This window comes from Ptychodera flava (genome assembly GCF_041260155.1).
Source record: "Ptychodera flava strain L36383 chromosome 3 unlocalized genomic scaffold, AS_Pfla_20210202 Scaffold_26__1_contigs__length_13983176_pilon, whole genome shotgun sequence".
NCBI lineage: Eukaryota > Metazoa > Hemichordata > Enteropneusta > Ptychoderidae > Ptychodera > Ptychodera flava.
The window spans coordinates 5,460,846-5,478,673 of NW_027248280.1; the positions used below are offsets into that span (position 1 = coordinate 5,460,846).

At 38.1% G+C, this 17,828-nt stretch overlaps 1 protein-coding gene across 1 annotated transcript in view; it reads left to right on the forward strand.

Annotated features, from left to right (window-relative positions):
* Positions 1-271: 271 nt before the first annotated feature.
* LOC139125899 (protein turtle homolog B-like) overlaps positions 272-17,828 on the forward strand; it is a 56,536-nt gene continuing 38,979 nt past the window's right edge. The window contains exons 1-2 of the mRNA XM_070691981.1: positions 272-485; positions 14,425-14,760. Coding sequence (XP_070548082.1) covers positions 422-485; positions 14,425-14,760 — 400 coding nt within the window. The 5' untranslated portion in view covers positions 272-421. The remainder of the gene's footprint in view (positions 486-14,424; positions 14,761-17,828) is intronic.

The window sequence follows — 17,828 nt, forward strand, 5'->3', positions numbered from 1 at the left end:
CTCATCCCTTTCTAGTTTGTTGTAAACTTGGCCGACGGTGGCGTTAAATGAACTACGCATTGCATTTGCAGCCCGCGGCAACAATAACAACTGGCGACACACGCCTACACAAAGGTAAACTGGATAACAAAAGAAACTTTATGACGATCACTAATGCGGCCTTTCATTGGTTAATTCATATCAAGGGCGTCTAAGAGAAGTAATCTGATTGGCCAATTACATAATAGGCTGTAAATGTATACAACACGTGAAAAGCGTTTCGGCGATATTCACTTTCAATGCAATTCGTGTGACCGAGTGATGTGGTGTATATTGAGCGTGCCGGTGTACATATTATGACAGACCTTTGCTAGGAAAGTGCTTTGGCTCCGTTTTAATCCTTTCTCCGGTTCTCGCGGATGCCTGTAACAACTTGGATGTCATGTTTTCGGGGAAGCTTTCATGGAATTGCTATTTGACCGTGTGTTTTGGAATCGTCTGCCTGGGTAAGTTGGTTCTGTGCTGTGAGTGTGTGTATGTGAGTCAGCGACCCAGCCAGTACTCTATATTGCTGGTCCACAACAATAGCGGCGGACTGACAGCACTTTCACCTTAGCGAGGATGTGTTCACAGAAACGCGGCGTGTTAGTTTGAGTCACCGATATTTCCGGTCAAAATTAGCGGGAAAACTGGGGGAATTTCAATATTCCTTCTTCGAGCTTGAATTCGCCATGGCGACGTCTTCTGTCCGCGGCGTCGTTTTTCGGACCGACCGACGAGGACAATGCCAATACACTCAGCAATAGCCGTTCTTGATAATATAAATATCGATCGTTTGAGTTTTACAAAAGCTCAAATCATCTGAACGCTAGTGCATTTAAAGATTGGAAATTGAATCGGTTGTGACGTTTATTGTTTATCAAAGTACTAACCGACAATTGCGAAAAGTCCAGGTCAACCACTAACACGAGTTCGCAACGAAGTGTTTTGCCGTCTGCAAAGTGTAAACTGTTTGTTGACGTCTGTATCATAATTTGCATACACACGATGTAACTCGACCACAAATTTACTTTTGTGAAAATGGAGAAACTATGAGTTTACACATTTACTCCTTTTAGTATGACCGACTTTCACAGGCTGTAACCCTGTTTGTCGCATTATTTCTGATATTCCCGAATTCTAGTGCGTAATGTGACATCTGCATTACGGAAAAATTAACTAGGTTTTGTTACTTTTCAACGCACATAAAACAAAAAGTTTTTTTTTATTTTTTTAGTTTTTTTTTGTGATGACTCAGTTATTACATCATCGGCCGCTCAGAAACAGCGCGACGTGGAAAGAAGCGGAAATTTTACAGTAAACATGACGATGCGTTTGTTCTGTCTCTGTCATACATTGCGCCGAAAAAATAATATTTATTTATTTTCCAAAGTCCAAGCTTGGGAGCAGTCTGTAGGATTTGTTCGTCAGTTTGTAACAGAACCTTTTTTTTCAAATATTTCCGAACTTTCAAAGCATAGCAAAATCGCCTGGGAAAGTTGTCGGCTTCGGAACTGCAGAAAAGTTAGTAGGTGTCTGGAATGGTATTTTCTGAGCTTGCAATTGCACAAATGGCACTGTACGATACGATATCGAACTCGTAGATCGTGGCTTTTAAATGTTCAGCAACACCCTGCCCCATATATGTATTATGTTTCGTATTTGTTTAGTCTTGATGAATTTAATTTGGAAAATGGATAACTTTGCTCAACAGTCTAATGGGAGGTTAGGTAATGTGTTCAGAAGTGTTGAAGGGCAGTTTGAAAGAACTGTCACCCAAACTTAATGAAGTATTGGAAATCACGGTGTAAAATAAATTCTTTTAAAGACCCCCTCTATATGTAGAAAGTGTTGGTCTGATTTGTTTCCATGACAACATTGGACCTGACAGACTGAAGTAGAGAGAATGTGATTTTGTTTGTGGAGATGAAAGCCACACTCACAATAAACAGCCCATGCACTACCTGCCTACCACAAGCATTTTTGGAGGTCACATCAAGGTTATGGCTAAAAGAAAATTTCATTTACACATCAATTTATTTATTTATCCTGTCTATTTATTTAGACAAAACTGATCAAGGCAAGAGACTGACTTACCAGGGCATACATCGTATGCACAGTCCCACTATCACCATGTCCCATGTCATTGTGTTATTCTGCAGGTTTTCATTCAAATATTTATATCGGCAGAAAAATCTGACACTATATTAGGTCATGGATGTGCTTCTCAGATATACATCCATGGTTAGCTTGTCTTATAAATGTCGGGGGTATTGGAGTATTTGGACATGGTCTGAAGAATAAGATTGAGAGCTCACCTACGACGGATAAGAGATAAGCCAGCTAAACTTGGTTGTATTACATTTAGCTAAATTTTGAAACTTTTGAAATTTAAGCAGAACTCATCATAATTTATAAGACATTTTAATGAATTATTAAAATCGCAGTACAGTATATGTTTGACTGATCTTTCAGCACCTTTGCAAGTAGATTTAATACAAATTGTGAAGTAATGTGATGTAGTACATACATTCCATAAGTCTTTTGCGCTTTACCTCAAGTTTTTGGGCTTATTAAGGAATAAACTAGGCACTCTGTTGTGGCAAGCCAGTATAGCTACGCAGCATACACCAACCTGAGCAAGATTCAAAACGAAAGCTATTATTAGGTTGATCAATGCATAGTGACCAGTGAGCAAGTCCAACATGCAGTGTTTGTCTGACCATGGTCTAAGTGACATACACTAAGCTCTGAGAGTGAGGTACAAGTCAGTGTTTGTACCCCGGGGACCTATCCTCTGCTTTGCCAAACAAAGAAATATCCAAAAACCCATGACTTCAGGCACGCCCATTAATTACTCCGTGGGGGGATGAGGGCATAAGGCACTTTCTCATTCAAGAAAGGATCTCACAGTAGAGGTTTTTACATGTATTGTTGTACAATGTGCACATTGGCCTGCAGTGGCAATCTGTGTCTCAGTACCTGCATAGTGCAGGATACACCCTGGAGGTTTTTTGAGCCTTTGTATCTATAGTTTTATTTTTGGCTCTGAGCTAGAAACAGAGGTAACTACACCAGATTAGTAAGATTTGCAGGCACTTTGCATGAGTTAGGTTTCCATACAGGTCTGCAGTTGCATGAATTCGAACTTGAATATGGAGTAATATGTAAGATGGCGATTGGTAAAATGGCACGAAAAGGATTTTACCTTTATATACATGTAGTTGAAATTATAGTGTTAATTTTGTTTTAAGTCAAAAATATTCAAATCTAACAGTTCTACTATAAATCCAATGAACAGCTATTCCACATTACATGTATTTTATTCCCCAACAAATTTAAAATTATAGCATTTAAAGAATTAGATTCAGGCAGCAAATACAAATTGTGTATTGGAGTAGCAGCTGTTGCTAGTCAGTCATGCTGAAACTATTGTTAATTAATTATATTTGTGTACTCAGAATCTGGTTTTGAGAGGAGAGCCATTGGTGAGTTCATAACAAAGACCATGGTATCAACAGAACCAGGACATTTGGAGTGTGTCTTTGCCCAATTAGTGGACAAAGAATAATTTACATGCAAATCAATTGGTTTAATTACATGTTCCTTTGTCTAGCTAAATCCAAGGCAGCTGTAAGTGGCAATTTGTTGGGAGACAACCTTCTCTGCAGACTAGAAGACATTTCATTTTTTTTGCAAGTTTTGTGCATCTCTTGGTTGAAAAATATGGATCAATCAATCATATTCATGCAGCCCAGCCTGAGTGCTGGTAGTTGAGATCAGCAATTTTACCATACTTATTGCATGTGATTGGAACAAAAAGTTTTGACCTTTGCCAGTATTTTGTTTTATAATTATGTTATACTCCAAAATGTTGCCTTTCGATATCTGCTTGGATTTTATGCCCTAGCTGTCTGCTTGTGGTGTGTAAATTTTACAGTGTTTAGTTAGTAATGTCAATATTGAAGCAATGTCTTATATCAGCTCTGTGAGAACTACTTTGAAATAGCATGGTGGATAATGATAGGCCATTATTACAAGCTATCTACCATGGACGTAAAAACAGATTCCATGGTTTCTTTACATGTAAGTGGTCTGCAGTCCCAGATATGCAGGAGCAGATGAGTCGAGCAGTGAAAAGTTTGATAGGTTTCACAGTCCATCAGTTTTTGAGAACTTTGCAGTCAATGATTTCACTTCAGTATTAGTATCAAGATAGGTAATTGACTTGCAGTCAATGATTTCACTTCACAAAGTAATGCAGATGGAATTATACCAGACTGATCTGTTGTCCATCTATAGAGGGGACATCTCGTAGTAATTACAAAGTTTAAGGGTATGACGTCATTATTTTTAAGCCAAATCTTTGAAATTTCTATCTATTATTCAGGAATGTGCCATTGAAGTTTTCTGATTCCTTGAATTATCTCGGAACAGCAGGTGCTAACTCGTGCTTAGTTGCCATGACAATGATGGATTATGACAGAGGTTTTAATTATGGCTACTGCAGTTTATCAAAGCTATGAGATTAAGATGTCTGTAGTCTATTGTAGTATGAGGAATGTAAAGATGATCTTATCTACTCAGTCTGTATGCATGACAAAGTTTACAATGTGTGATTTCAACCAGATATCATTGAAATTCCTCTTGTGCATCTGTTGCAGTCAGTTACCTATTTTGATAGTAAGGTACGACTACATGTTGGTATGTCATCATAGCAATGGGAATTTTTTTTTTACCAGTTGATGTAAATTTAATTAAAGAAATTAGACAAATTAATTGCAGGCAAGCTGACAAAAGTTTTAACATATTCTGAGCCAGAGCTATATCACAAATTGATGCTGGCTGTGACAATACTGAAACAATATACCTGACTACATCCTAAAGTCCATAATGTAGTCTGTAAACCTCTCCTAGAAAATATGCAGAGTAGAGGAATTACCTGTATATATGGTTCCGAACATTGGCCATCTGATATCCCATGATTGGTGAAGGAACTATTGAATTTTTTCCTTTGTTTCATCTCTGTTTCTCATATGTGGCTTAACATCACATGACAAGGCAGGGTTGTCAAAGGCCCTAAATTCTAGTGATGTGGCTATAATCAGCATAACTGTTACAAATTTGCACATTCTATTGTTTTACAAATTGACTATGTCAGGTTACCAACATGGTAAGTAGCTTGGATGGGTGGTCCATGCCTCCACAGCCTGTTGACGAAAACCTTACCGTACTTCTAAAAAACTGAACTGTTATATGTCAAAAATTTCTCATCTGCTTGTGTGAAATTCATGTGGTTTTTGAAGGGATTCATTGGCACGACATGTGGCCCAGTCTATGATTAGTATTCTGAGCATGTCGGTGTAACTGTCTCTCTTTTCAAGACATGAATTGAGGTTTTCTAACTCTGGGCACAAATCTCAGTGATAAATTTCCCCAAATGTCAGGATTTGTTTACAGCTGTTTACCACTCCTGGTGAATTTATTGTCAACCCAGGGGGACAGTTCAAGACATGTCTTCTGAGATTCAAATACTTGTTTGTATGGAATCCTTTTAGTGATAGGTACTAACTGATGCCCATGTTCTGAAGTACAATGACCTGCCTTGTATGAATACTTCAACAAATGTTGCAAACAGTTTAAAAACAGGTCTGGATTGTTGAGCTTACCAAATTTTTTTAATGGTACAACTTTTGCATCAGTTGTGTTGTATCATGGATGTCACATTGCTTCTGTCACATTATGCTTGGTTTCACAAAATTAAAGTTTTCACACTGGACAGAAATTACATAGAATTTGTAGCATGCAACATACCTTATCAAACTTTGCACCGTACCTGACCCAAGACTGACCCCAAACTGACACCAGACTTGCACCTTACCTGACCTCAGTTTGACCCCAAGCTTGCACCTCACTTGACCAAGCATCATGCACCCCCTGTATCCCTGGCAATGCTCTGAAAATAAATTCTTTCATTCCTTTTTTTGATAAAATATTCAATCATGAAAAAATTCATAAGTGAAGCTTGAGCTGTAGTCAAGTAATGTGGTTTCTTGTTTATACCTCCATGTTTTAATCAATGTTATTATCGTCAGAGAATTTTATCAAATGAAAGAACAATTCAGATACCCTGATCAGCAGCAGTGTATATCTGTTAGGAATACACCAGTTATTTACTTGGTTATTCAGGTATGAAATGTGTTTGCATTGATAAGCCTACTCCATGTAGAAGTGTCCTTGAAGGTTACCTGAGCATTTCAAAACTCTTTGTGACTGAAACAGTACATCTACATCCACTCAACATCTCTTGACACTCTCAGATTAGGAGCATTAACTGATAACAAATGAAATGGCGCAGCTAAAAGTTCAAAGTTCACTGGAGGATTGGTGTTGAAGAGCCCTCGTCCCCTGCGACACTTGACATGTCGTGGCCAGGTCCATGAGTTCTGTGTTGAGCAACGTATCAGACACACCGATGAGAGAGCCATGTGCTTGCATGTGTGAAGCTGAACTGTAAACCGGTTTGTAGAATGCCACCAGCTCTGTCTAGGTTTGGTATATATCAGAAATTTCAAAATGTCATGTTTGGGTTAATGGGTAGATCTAACTGCATAATTTTGTTGTATTAGACCTCCACATCACAATCTCTCCACACACTGCCTGCAACATGAGGGTTAGCTCACATTTGCTTTCATGCCAACACTTAGTGATAGATTGACTTGCGTTCATTGGTTGTACCAGACCCCACACTTATCTCCGCACACTAGTAGTAGGTTGAGGAACTTTCGTTGCATAAAGTCAAGAAGAGGTGAATATTTTTCAAAGGTGTGTGCTATTTACAAGAAGCTTAATTTACATTTGTAAATGCAAATTTGTCACTATTTTTCTACAGCAAAGTTTGATCTACTGGAGTATGACTAAATAATCCCACAGTCACACCCAATCACTGTGGTTAGAATTCCAACTAAAATCACTATAGCATTGTCTCAATGTTTGCCAGTCAGTCAGTCAGGCCCCAGTGTTAATTAATTGACAATAAACCCTCGGGGCATTGTCTAGAATTTTAACACAACCCTAACAACATACCTTGAACCCAGGTGTTAATTGCTTCTTTAATCCCCATTCATAACTAATTAACTCTTTTGCTTTCACTTTCAACTTTTTCATCCGGTGTTTTAGGTATATTAGGTACGTAAGCAATTGTTGTCTTGACTTTGGCGTCATATGTTTTGAGAAAGTAATTTGCAGTGTTTCACCAAAAGCTTATGCTGTTGCTACCCCAGGGCAGGCAAGTTTAGATGACAGTTGTACCATCTCTTCTTTTCACTGAAAAAAAAAAATGTGTGTGCTTATACATATGATATGATTGAGTAAAATGTGGTCATCTTTTGGTGTTGATGACATGCAACAACCATTTTGTCTGTGCTATATTGCATTTTTCTCAAGGGGAAACATGCAATCTGTAACTTATATAAAGAACATATGTTTTTCAATATGAGGCATACTTGTATTCAAATTGCCTCTGGAAAATGATGAAACTTGAAGCACGGATTTGAACATTCACTATAATTCTGTCACAATTTTAGATTGAGCTGTGTCTATTTTGTGTTTATTTTGTTGTATGGAGGTAATCTCAATAATTTCGGGATGATGATCATATGCAAAATGTTTATGCCAAAATAACTGAAAAAGTGGGTATTAACTACACCATTTTTGCGAATTTGCAGGACTGGAATACCAGCAAAGCTGCATTCAAGCCTTGTGTATACACACATGTATGATACAGATAGCATCTGAGATAGTGTCATACATAAAAGCTAGAAGTCCCCATGTCAACTTGTGTTTATTGCTTTTCTGGTGATCAGCTTTGCCATAGACACAAGTCAGAACACAGTTGTCCACTCAGACCTAACCTGACCTAATGTAATCTCAACAGTCCACCTCAGTACAAACATAGAGACAGGGCGGCCCATACAAAGCATGTGTTTTTCTAAGGTTGCCTCTCTGAACATAATAGCCGTACATGCATTTCTTTTTGTGGTCTGAACAAAGACAGGCCAGGTCTGTAGGGGAACACTAGAACTAATGAAGTAACAAAGACTGGGAAGTGAATACAACAGGTACATTCATAGCTACAGTGACACCCTGAAGTCGAGAAGCATAGAAGCTGACTTTGAAGGGTGCCGGTAGTAGTTCAAATTATTGAAACCAGCACAGAAAGTTAGGATTTTTGTCTCATTTAATTGTATGCAGTAGTCAACACAAATTATTCACATCAAAAGCTAATTTTGAAGGGCATTGGCAACACTTAATATACTATCCAGAATTGAAAGTTAGGATTTTTATCATGATTTCATTGAATTGTATGCCATTTTACCCCCGTTTAACAAGGAACAGTTTTATATATATAGCGTAGAAAGTGCCTCAGGAACAGATATTCAGACTCTCAAACTTTTACAATATTGTTTTTGATCTACACCACCTGTTGGCGTTCATTCTGAAGTTCATGTAGTATCCTGACTTGTCACCAGCTTAGTTTTGTAAAAATCAAAAATTTAAGTTTTCCCTACATATCTAGTATGTAACACAGGGATGGCAGCCATTTTGAATTTCAAGTGACAGTGAATTTGGGCTAATTTGTTTCTGACATATCAAATTTTGCATGAAACCCCCTAATTTTATTCTTGATTCTGAAAGGGAATGCTTTAAAGTTTTATTGAGGAAAGCTTGAGCAAAATTTTAAGTCTTTCATTTTCGAGGGTGCGTACTACCTTAATAAAAAAGATAGTTTAAGTTACTGATTGAAGTGCCAAAAATTAAAGGTATTTCCACTCCTTTGTATATTATAATGACGGAAACTTGCTTGAACTAATAAGTTATTTTATTATACAAAAGCTTTGTTATTTATACAACAAAACAAATTGACACAGGGTGTGATGAGTATAAAGCCATGCTGTCAATTTGAATTTTGCATCACACCTCAGATTCTTTCTTTGGAAAATGTAATTAGAGGGTTTGGTTTAGATCTGTAGTCATGCCTTGGGACAATGAAAATAGCGCTTCAAACTCTGTGAATTATCAAAACCTGCTATTTAGAAAACTGAGAAATCACCTAATATGGTATGTGAATGATAATTTATCCAAAATTTAGAATATGTTTGAGCTTAGTTATCATGGATGAAACTGGAAGCAAGTAATTGTGAGTTTGAAACAATTTTAGTGTCATTTTCCCATATCAGAAGTACCAGTACATATCTCTAAACCTCCTTGACTCAACATGAGAGTCAGTGTGTACGTGTTGTGATTGTTCTTTGGTATGCATATTAAATTTGGCGAAACAAAAGAGTTGCGGCCAGCATTCGATACTTCACACATGAATAAAAATTCCGGCATTAAATATTGATGAATCGGCGGCTGTATCCTTGGAGTGGTGTCTCCAGCACAAAAGACGCGGTTTAAATGGCTGTAAAGCTAATCAATACTGGAATTGCAACCACATAAAATTTGGCTTTCTCATGCAATAAAACTCCACCAATTTTGTGCCACGGTATACCAAAAGCTATATTGGAGAGAATGGCTGTTTCAGTTTTGGTAGCCTTCTACAGTTGTAATGATCACCTCATTCAGTAATAATTTTTTGCACCAAAAAAACCAGCAGTTTGGCAGTGTATCCACAGTTGTCCTTCCTATGAAAATCATGAAATTTTGAAAAATCATAATTTCTTCCCTTTCATTGAAGAAATAGCATAGTTACAGTAAATATGATAGTTTGCATTTGAAAACCAGCAAAAGCTAACTCACAGTGTGCGTTTGGATTGTTTTATTTAAGCCAAGTGGGAGAAGTAAGTTTCAAATTGTGGAGTATTTACTTACTGAATATTGTAACAATATCATCAGTGTTGTGAAAATTAAGTTATCAGTGCCGCTCCCATAAGATTCCTAAATTTGATACTTCTGTCGTGACTTTTTGAATATCGGTAATTGAATGATGTAGACGTAGCTTAAATGATCCAACGAAACTGAAACCATTAATACTTGTCAGACGTTATTAATTTCGATATTGAGATTGAAGGATTTTGATGATGTCATGGTTACAGAAAGGAAATTTGCTAATGAAACCACAGTACATCAGTGTTATAATGTCTCATATATAAAGCATCACCAAACGACTCCCTCAGTGATAATTTTGGATCAATGGGAATTCTGTGTGACTCAGTGTCAGGGTGATGGAGGTGAAATCATGAATATTCTGGATGTAATGGTAACATGAACTCACATGCACTGGGTGTAAGAAAGGAGTAATGTGTGCTCATTGAGAGGTCATGTGACTTGTTTATGATGGAATTGTGTCGGAATAGATTGAAGGAGAAGCGTTTTCCTTGAAAGGACAAAAAGTCAATGAAATCTTTCCTGGTGCATTTCTCAATGAGACGGGAGAAACGTCAGGTGTGTCGGCTCATTTCAGAATTTCACAACAAAAAAATCTCCTTACTGTCAAATAAAGCTCTCAATAACCTTACTTCCCGCTACTTATCCCGTCTTAGTCATTTTGAAAGCTGAAACCTTGTCCATTGCATTTGTGAGACAGACCCCCTCCCCTCTTCAGAGGACACGGGACAGGAGCTTTGATGTCTGAGTGCGGTTTCCATCTGGTACCACACCCCTGACATATTATGTCCAGACAGACACCAGATGTGTACACTCTTGAGACACATTGACAGGACCTGAAGTAAAAGGTCAACAATGACTGGACAAGGGGTGAAGAAAGTGTAATACGTACATGTGTCCAAAGAATTTTTCCAAACCTAGGATATATCACTGTAATTCATGGCTCATGCAGTGTTCTGTAGTAACGCTGGAAATATATTTGGGGTGAGACATTCAAGAAATTGTGAAATCTAACATTCGGCGTGACCACACATGACTTGACATCACCCATTGGTTGAAGATGATAGAACGTTCACAAAATGTTTGACGTGTGCATGGGGTTGTATTGAAATTGGTTAGAAATTAACAAAATGTTATACGGTAACGCTGGAAATATATTGGGGAATCGTGATATCTAACATCCAGCGTGACCACACATGACTTGACATCACCCAGTCAGTTACAGATTGTAAGATTTGCGAAGTGGATCATGTTCACGAAATGTTTGACGTGTGCATGGGAGTGGATTGAGATCAGGTACTAATTAACAAAACAGCAGGAATATATACATAACCTTCAAAAGTATTTTAGCAAGAGCAGATCAGGGTGGAACTAGATACTTCATGAAACAAATGAGTCTGAAATTCTATAGGGTATACTGGGCTCTCTATAAACCTGGAAAGTTAGGACGGAATGGCATTCGGCACACGGAACAGTCATCAATGGATGCACAGAGTTTCTTATGTTACCAGATTTTCTCACTTGCGGTTTATTTGCAAATATTCCGTCACACACCACATCCGTCAAATTGCTATAATCTCTCACACTGCATTGCACTGGATAAGATTTAAGGAAATAGTTTCGAAACCCGAGTGAGGTATGGAACTGCAGTATTTTTGTAAGACGATTTCTCTCGGTATACAAATGAGCGCATTATTGATAAGGCTGTGTTTTGATCCCAGGAATCAGACAGATTTTAGAGAGTATTACAGTGCTGTTATGGTATTGTTTTCCGTTGAAAGAGTAAGGTGTATTAAAACAAAGTATAAATTTACTGACAGATAAATCTGATAAGGAGCACATGCCTTCAAAATGATCATAAAGTTGACAAAAATACCAAAACTGTGATCAGCAATCACCATGGCAACATTCTCCAATGATGCTCGTAATTTTTTTCAACACAAATGTTTATCTGAATCTTTCTACATACCATATTATTTTGTGTCCATTGTATCATACACTGAAAATGCTCTATGAATGTCTTATCAAATACTGTGCATAAGGTAGATGCTACCTCGACATGAGAAACCAATGGCATAATAATTTTGGATTTTTCAGTTCAGCATGAAAAATTGTACTAAAGTGATCTTCTTTACTGCTGAAAACACTTCTGATTTAATATCAATTATCATGTGATATTCAAATGATAGCTAAGCAACTTTACAGAGGTAAAAGTAAAGGAATATATAGATAGAGGCAGTTACTATCAGAATACTGTATGCACACCTTGATACACTGAGTATGACTTTCTAATGATACCAGTGTCGACAGATTGGAATCTAGAATTTCCCAGAGTCCATTATTCAGTGAGTTCTTGTCGTTTCTGTATCGGTTACAACACTTCCACCTGGAGGGTCAGTTGTCCTTTGTAGGTACAGTAACAACATCAACAGATTTTTCTGGTCGTTGTCACTTCACTATGACAAATGCCTTTCTGGGGTAAAAAACCATGAATTTGACCCAAGCCAGACCAACTTCCAACTTTGGTAGACCTGGAGATAGTCATTGCTTTCAAAAAATGAGCAAATTAAAAGCTGTGACTATAAATGTCTTGATCAAAATTGTACGTTCCCATACAGTATATGATGCCATTGATATTCCACAGAGTAACCATAGTAACACTAGTGGGGATCAAACCCAGCTGTTAAAATTTCCCCAGGTTTCAGCCCTTTACAATTACACTGCATCTATTGATGACTTGTATCACAGGTGCCTGTAAATGGATCTGTCATGGATACAGACATCGGTAATCAACAATTTACTTTGAGATCTTCATTCAAACGCACATGTTAACTGTTATGGAGTTAGAACATTGAATTATACCATGTGGAGAAATGAGGCATGCACAGTGCCACATCATGTTTGAACTGTCCCTTGGTCTGCTGCTTGTGAATAAAAGAATGATTTTCGAACAAAATACCGAATGTTCACCAAACCAAGCTCTTTCTAAATCAGCTTCTTTCTCTTGCCTAACACAGTTCAGTGTTCTCCCCAGGATTTTGAAATAGGGTGGCGGCTAATTTGCATACTATTTACATATCATTTGCATGATTTTTGCATATGTATCATGGGATCTCTACTTGCAACTGCAACTACACTGAAGTCTGGACATCTTACTTTTAATACAAGACGCATTTGCTTTACATGATCAGTATTTTTATTAACATTCTCAAACAGAGGACATCAAAAACTTAATGTTGAACTTCTGACATGCCCTGCATAGCATTCCTAAAAGAAAAGACGAAAAGGTCACTTTGTACAATAACAAAAGTATCCCGGACACTTCGATTTTACCCCCAAGTTTTTGCCTCCTTGGGTCTGGTTGTGACACGAAAGTTAATGTAATCTTACCAGCCACAAAAAAATGACACCGCGAATATAATTTTGTAGTTGTTATTTTCGGTTGATTGGCAATATTTGCCATAAAACGTAAAACGCAGGAATGCGACGATGATTTACAAAACGCTGTAGCCGTTCGTCCCAGTGAAAATTGCTATCGAAGCCCTACAGCCATAAACGTAAACAGACATGAAACAAAATGGCCGCCGCCCTGCACGATAGATTCTAGAGAGACATAGCAATTATCAACATTCACAAGTTACGGTGGCATTTGAAACTTAAAAATAACTTTCTAGAATAGGAGACCTACATTTGTTCCCCTGAAAGGATGAGAGATATCAGAAACCACGCCGAACCGAACGATCTCTGCGTTCTCACTTTGAACTGTTAGTTAGTACTCTCCAGTACTCTCCTCCAGTCATACAGTGCTCGGATCGGCACGAGGGCCCTCGAAAACACCGATCAATTTTGACAATACACGACGCAAGGTTTTGACGAAAGACATGTATCGAACCGATCTGACATTTAGTTTATTAAAATCGCGAAAAAAATCTCAAGACAACTAGTCCCATGACAGGACGAATGAATAAAACTCAAAACACGTCTCGAACGAAAAGTCTTTGAAGTACTTTACCCGTACCCTTACCGCCATCCTTGTCACCCCCAGGCCAAGTAATCAGCGTTGCCGCTGGCCGCGGTGACAACGTCTTTTATTGAACGTCTTTTACTTACGTCTGTCAAATTGCGTTTATAACACCTTCAAAATTAAGATTCTTTGAAATTGAACTTGACAAAACGAAGTGTAAACGTGATAATTAGGGCCTATAGAACGTAAACAAAAAAGAGGACAATGAACAGGACGTTCAAACAACGAATGTCGGTGAAAATGGAAAGATTTTACAAAGAACGGGGCCGTGATCACAGAGTGGCGGGCCAAGTGGTAAGCGTGGCGGCCTTGATTAAAGCGTGGCGGGTGTGGCCGTAAGCGTGGCGGCACCACCGCGCTATTTGTCCGCTGGGGAGAACACTGACAGTTTAATTAATTAAGAAACATGGACTGTTAACTGCAAACCTCAACTGTGTGACAAATTCCACATCGCAAATTTATTATTTTTCCCCTCTTTCTTTCTTTTAACACAGTTTTGAAAGTAAATTCTGAAGTCAAGACACACCACGTAGACAGCGGAGAAAGTGTAACACTAGAGTGTGAAGTAGCCGCCCCAGACGTCGATGTACCATTCATTGTACAGTGGAAGAAACAAGGAATAGACGCCCCGATTTATCTGAAATTTGAAAACTACCCGGCCCACATTGATCCCCAGTTTTATGGACGAGTTAGTTTATTTGATCAGGCATCCTTGCAGATTGTTAATGTGCAGGCGGAGGACGATGGCTGGTACGAGTGTAAAGTGATGTTTCTCAACGGAGAACATGACCAACTGAAAAATGGAACCTGGGCACGTCTTAGAGTCAGAGGTAAGTTGCCATGGTGATGAAAAGCAGCGACATCTACTCAGCAGTGGAATGAAATATTTTATCAGAAAAATTTGCCAACAGAGCAGCATCCACAAGAATTAGATGTACATCAACCCTCCCACCCCCATTTTCTTGTGTACGGGTCCAGCCAACTCCTCCAAAGCTGTTGGGTTGTACCACAGTTTTGGTGGTGGCAAGGGTCTGTGTACATGTCTCCTTCAGCTACTGTTCATGGAGATTTTTGGGACAATGCTATTGGGCAATGCATTGTGGGTAATGGTGTAGAAGGACCCAGGAGAAGGACCTGCAACTCATCCTGGGTAATCAGAACTTGGTAATACAGGCAGTAGTGCAGGGCATCATGGGTAACAAGAAGATGCAGTGCATTGTGGGTACACTGCCGGAATAGAAAACATTGATGTGGTAAATTGTTTGTAAATAACCTGTGAGAACCCAGTGATGTATCCTGGGTAAACAATGGGGAAAATCCTACATTACAAAGCATGTATATTGATACTTTCCAGTTTTAAGTATATCATCATAATTTGCCTTGAGTTTTGTACTTGGAACACACAGTGTCGACCAACAATAAATTCAGTCTATTGCCGTATACCATACCAGCACATATACAACAGTTTTCCTGCATTGAAAAGAAAACTTGGTGACCTTTTCTATTGGCTTGACTATTTGCACACTGTTGACCATCACAGGATGTGGCTGACACACCTGTATAACAGTACAAACAGTGCATTTGAGCTGTACAATTGACATACTGCATGTGGTACATCATAGCCTCGACAGCTTTACTTTATTTGGCAAATGATAGTCTCCAGAACTGGTACTTGTATCATAAGATGGTCTTCCAATATTTGTATGAAAGTTTATACGCTTTGACGTAAAGCAATGTTGAAGATTAATTTATGCTAAATGCCAAGAATTGTCGATTTAGATATCAAACTGCAAATATTTATTGGTCGTACAACCCAGTCTGAAGAAACTATGTTCATTGTAATATGCACACATCTGTCCTGATATACACTGGTTTGTCTGACTGTGTTTCTCTACAAATTCACAGATCTGACAAAAAAATGTTTGAATAGACCATGGATCAGTGTTCGTGCTCTCTCCTGTTGTGTCATTATGCATGGCTGGTTTGATGGCGGGGCGGTCCAACCATTTGTCACACCAAAAAGCTGTTTGGCCGGTTGATGCATGCATGCATGTCTGCACAGCAGTGACACCAGACTTCTGTCGGTAGCTAACTGTCTGTGAGCAAGCAGCAGCGGCAATTTCACATGCTTGGTTGAACGCTTCAAAGACTTCCATTTACGGTGAAGAGAACTGCTCAGTCTCTGCTGCTCCAAATACAAACAATAGAGTCAAAGGTCAAGGCAAATATCTTCATTATGGCAAATCCTTGCCTAAGTTAACTCTAAACCAAGCTACTCTGCCTTGGAGCCCTTTCACTTATAGTAGATAAGGAATGGGTCATTTTGTAAGTAAACACCTTGATTCCACAAAAATAAGAATAATACTAGCAACGATAATAATATTTACTGCTTACTCATAAACGAAAGATATACATCACATTTGTAGCAATAAAAGTGTTATATATTAAAATAGGTTTAAATTTTTCTGACATAACAAGATAAATATGATAAAAATAATAATGATAATAATGATAAAAACATCTCAATATTTCACAATGTAAGTTGTTAATTAAGTGACAACTCTTGTTTTGTTGGAAGAAAAATAAGTTGATTTTGGCGTGTGCCAATTTTGAGTTTAAAGTTGTTTCTTTGAACTTCATACTTTTAACAAACAGACTAACAAAATGTGCATTTCACCCTCAGATATGTTCTTTGGATGAAACGCCCTCCAAACTAAAATTGGCATATACCGGTACACATCACTTTTGATAAAACTACCCCATGCATTTGTTTGTAAAAAGAATATGCATGTACGTTTTGGATTTCACATCCTTGTGTTTAATTCAAGTGTACATTGCAGTATTTGATCAGGAAGTGTGCATGATTGGAATGGAAAGTTGCAAATTAAGCATGCTAATCCCTTACTGTTCACATTACATGATCTAATGTATGGAATTTCAAAAATATCAACTGTTGGTAAAACTATGCCAAGTTGTGTTTAAAGCACCAATCTAAAATTATGAGAGAATAAAAAACAAATAGCTTATCATATCATCGCACAAATATTTTTCCACTGAAGTAATAAACCTATCAGGACTTCCAACCAAAATAATGGAACTTCTATTCTAACTTGAAGTCACTTGCAGAACACTTTGTAAAACATTTCCATTCATGGTGTATGATTGAAATTTAAGGGGAAAAAAAGACAAAAAGTGTATTAGTGCAAATTTTACAAGTCCAAATATGGGTACTGCAGAAACTAGCCATAGATTTCACACCCTAATGGCATTTAGATAATAGCTGTGGGCTTGGACATATATGGGTAGATTCTGTATTACTTGCAACATCTACAACCTGGTACATCTGTTTTGAACTCAAAACCACAGCTCCTATACAAAACTCCAAAGCAACTGTTTTGCAGTCCTAGACTACAAGTGCTGTCACAAACCATGTGCACTTACTTCTGCTTGTATTGTTCAGTTTTTGGACAGGTTAGTTTGTGGCCAAAGCTGAAAAGTTCGTCTATTTTTGTCTCCCTTTCAGTTTCCTTTCAAAATTCACCCTCATGGTCAGTCCTTTACAAAATTCAAAGGATTCATTACAATCTGAAGTACAAGGTTTTCTTTCATTGAATGCATGCAATGTGTTCCCCCAGCACTGATAAGATCGGGCTGGGTTGTGACTGGGCATATTCTAATGACCGTTGAGAGTAGCAATGGAACATAGGAAAAAGACATGAATAGTTGGGAAAGTCATTCTATTCAACCCCCAGCCCTCTTGAATAGCACTGATCTAAATACAGGCCAGCCATTCAAAGTGATACTCAACCAGGACTGAAAGTTTCCCCGTGGTTATGCATATATCTCATTGCAGAAATATAAGTGATGAATTTGAGAATTTGGAAACAGATCGACTCAT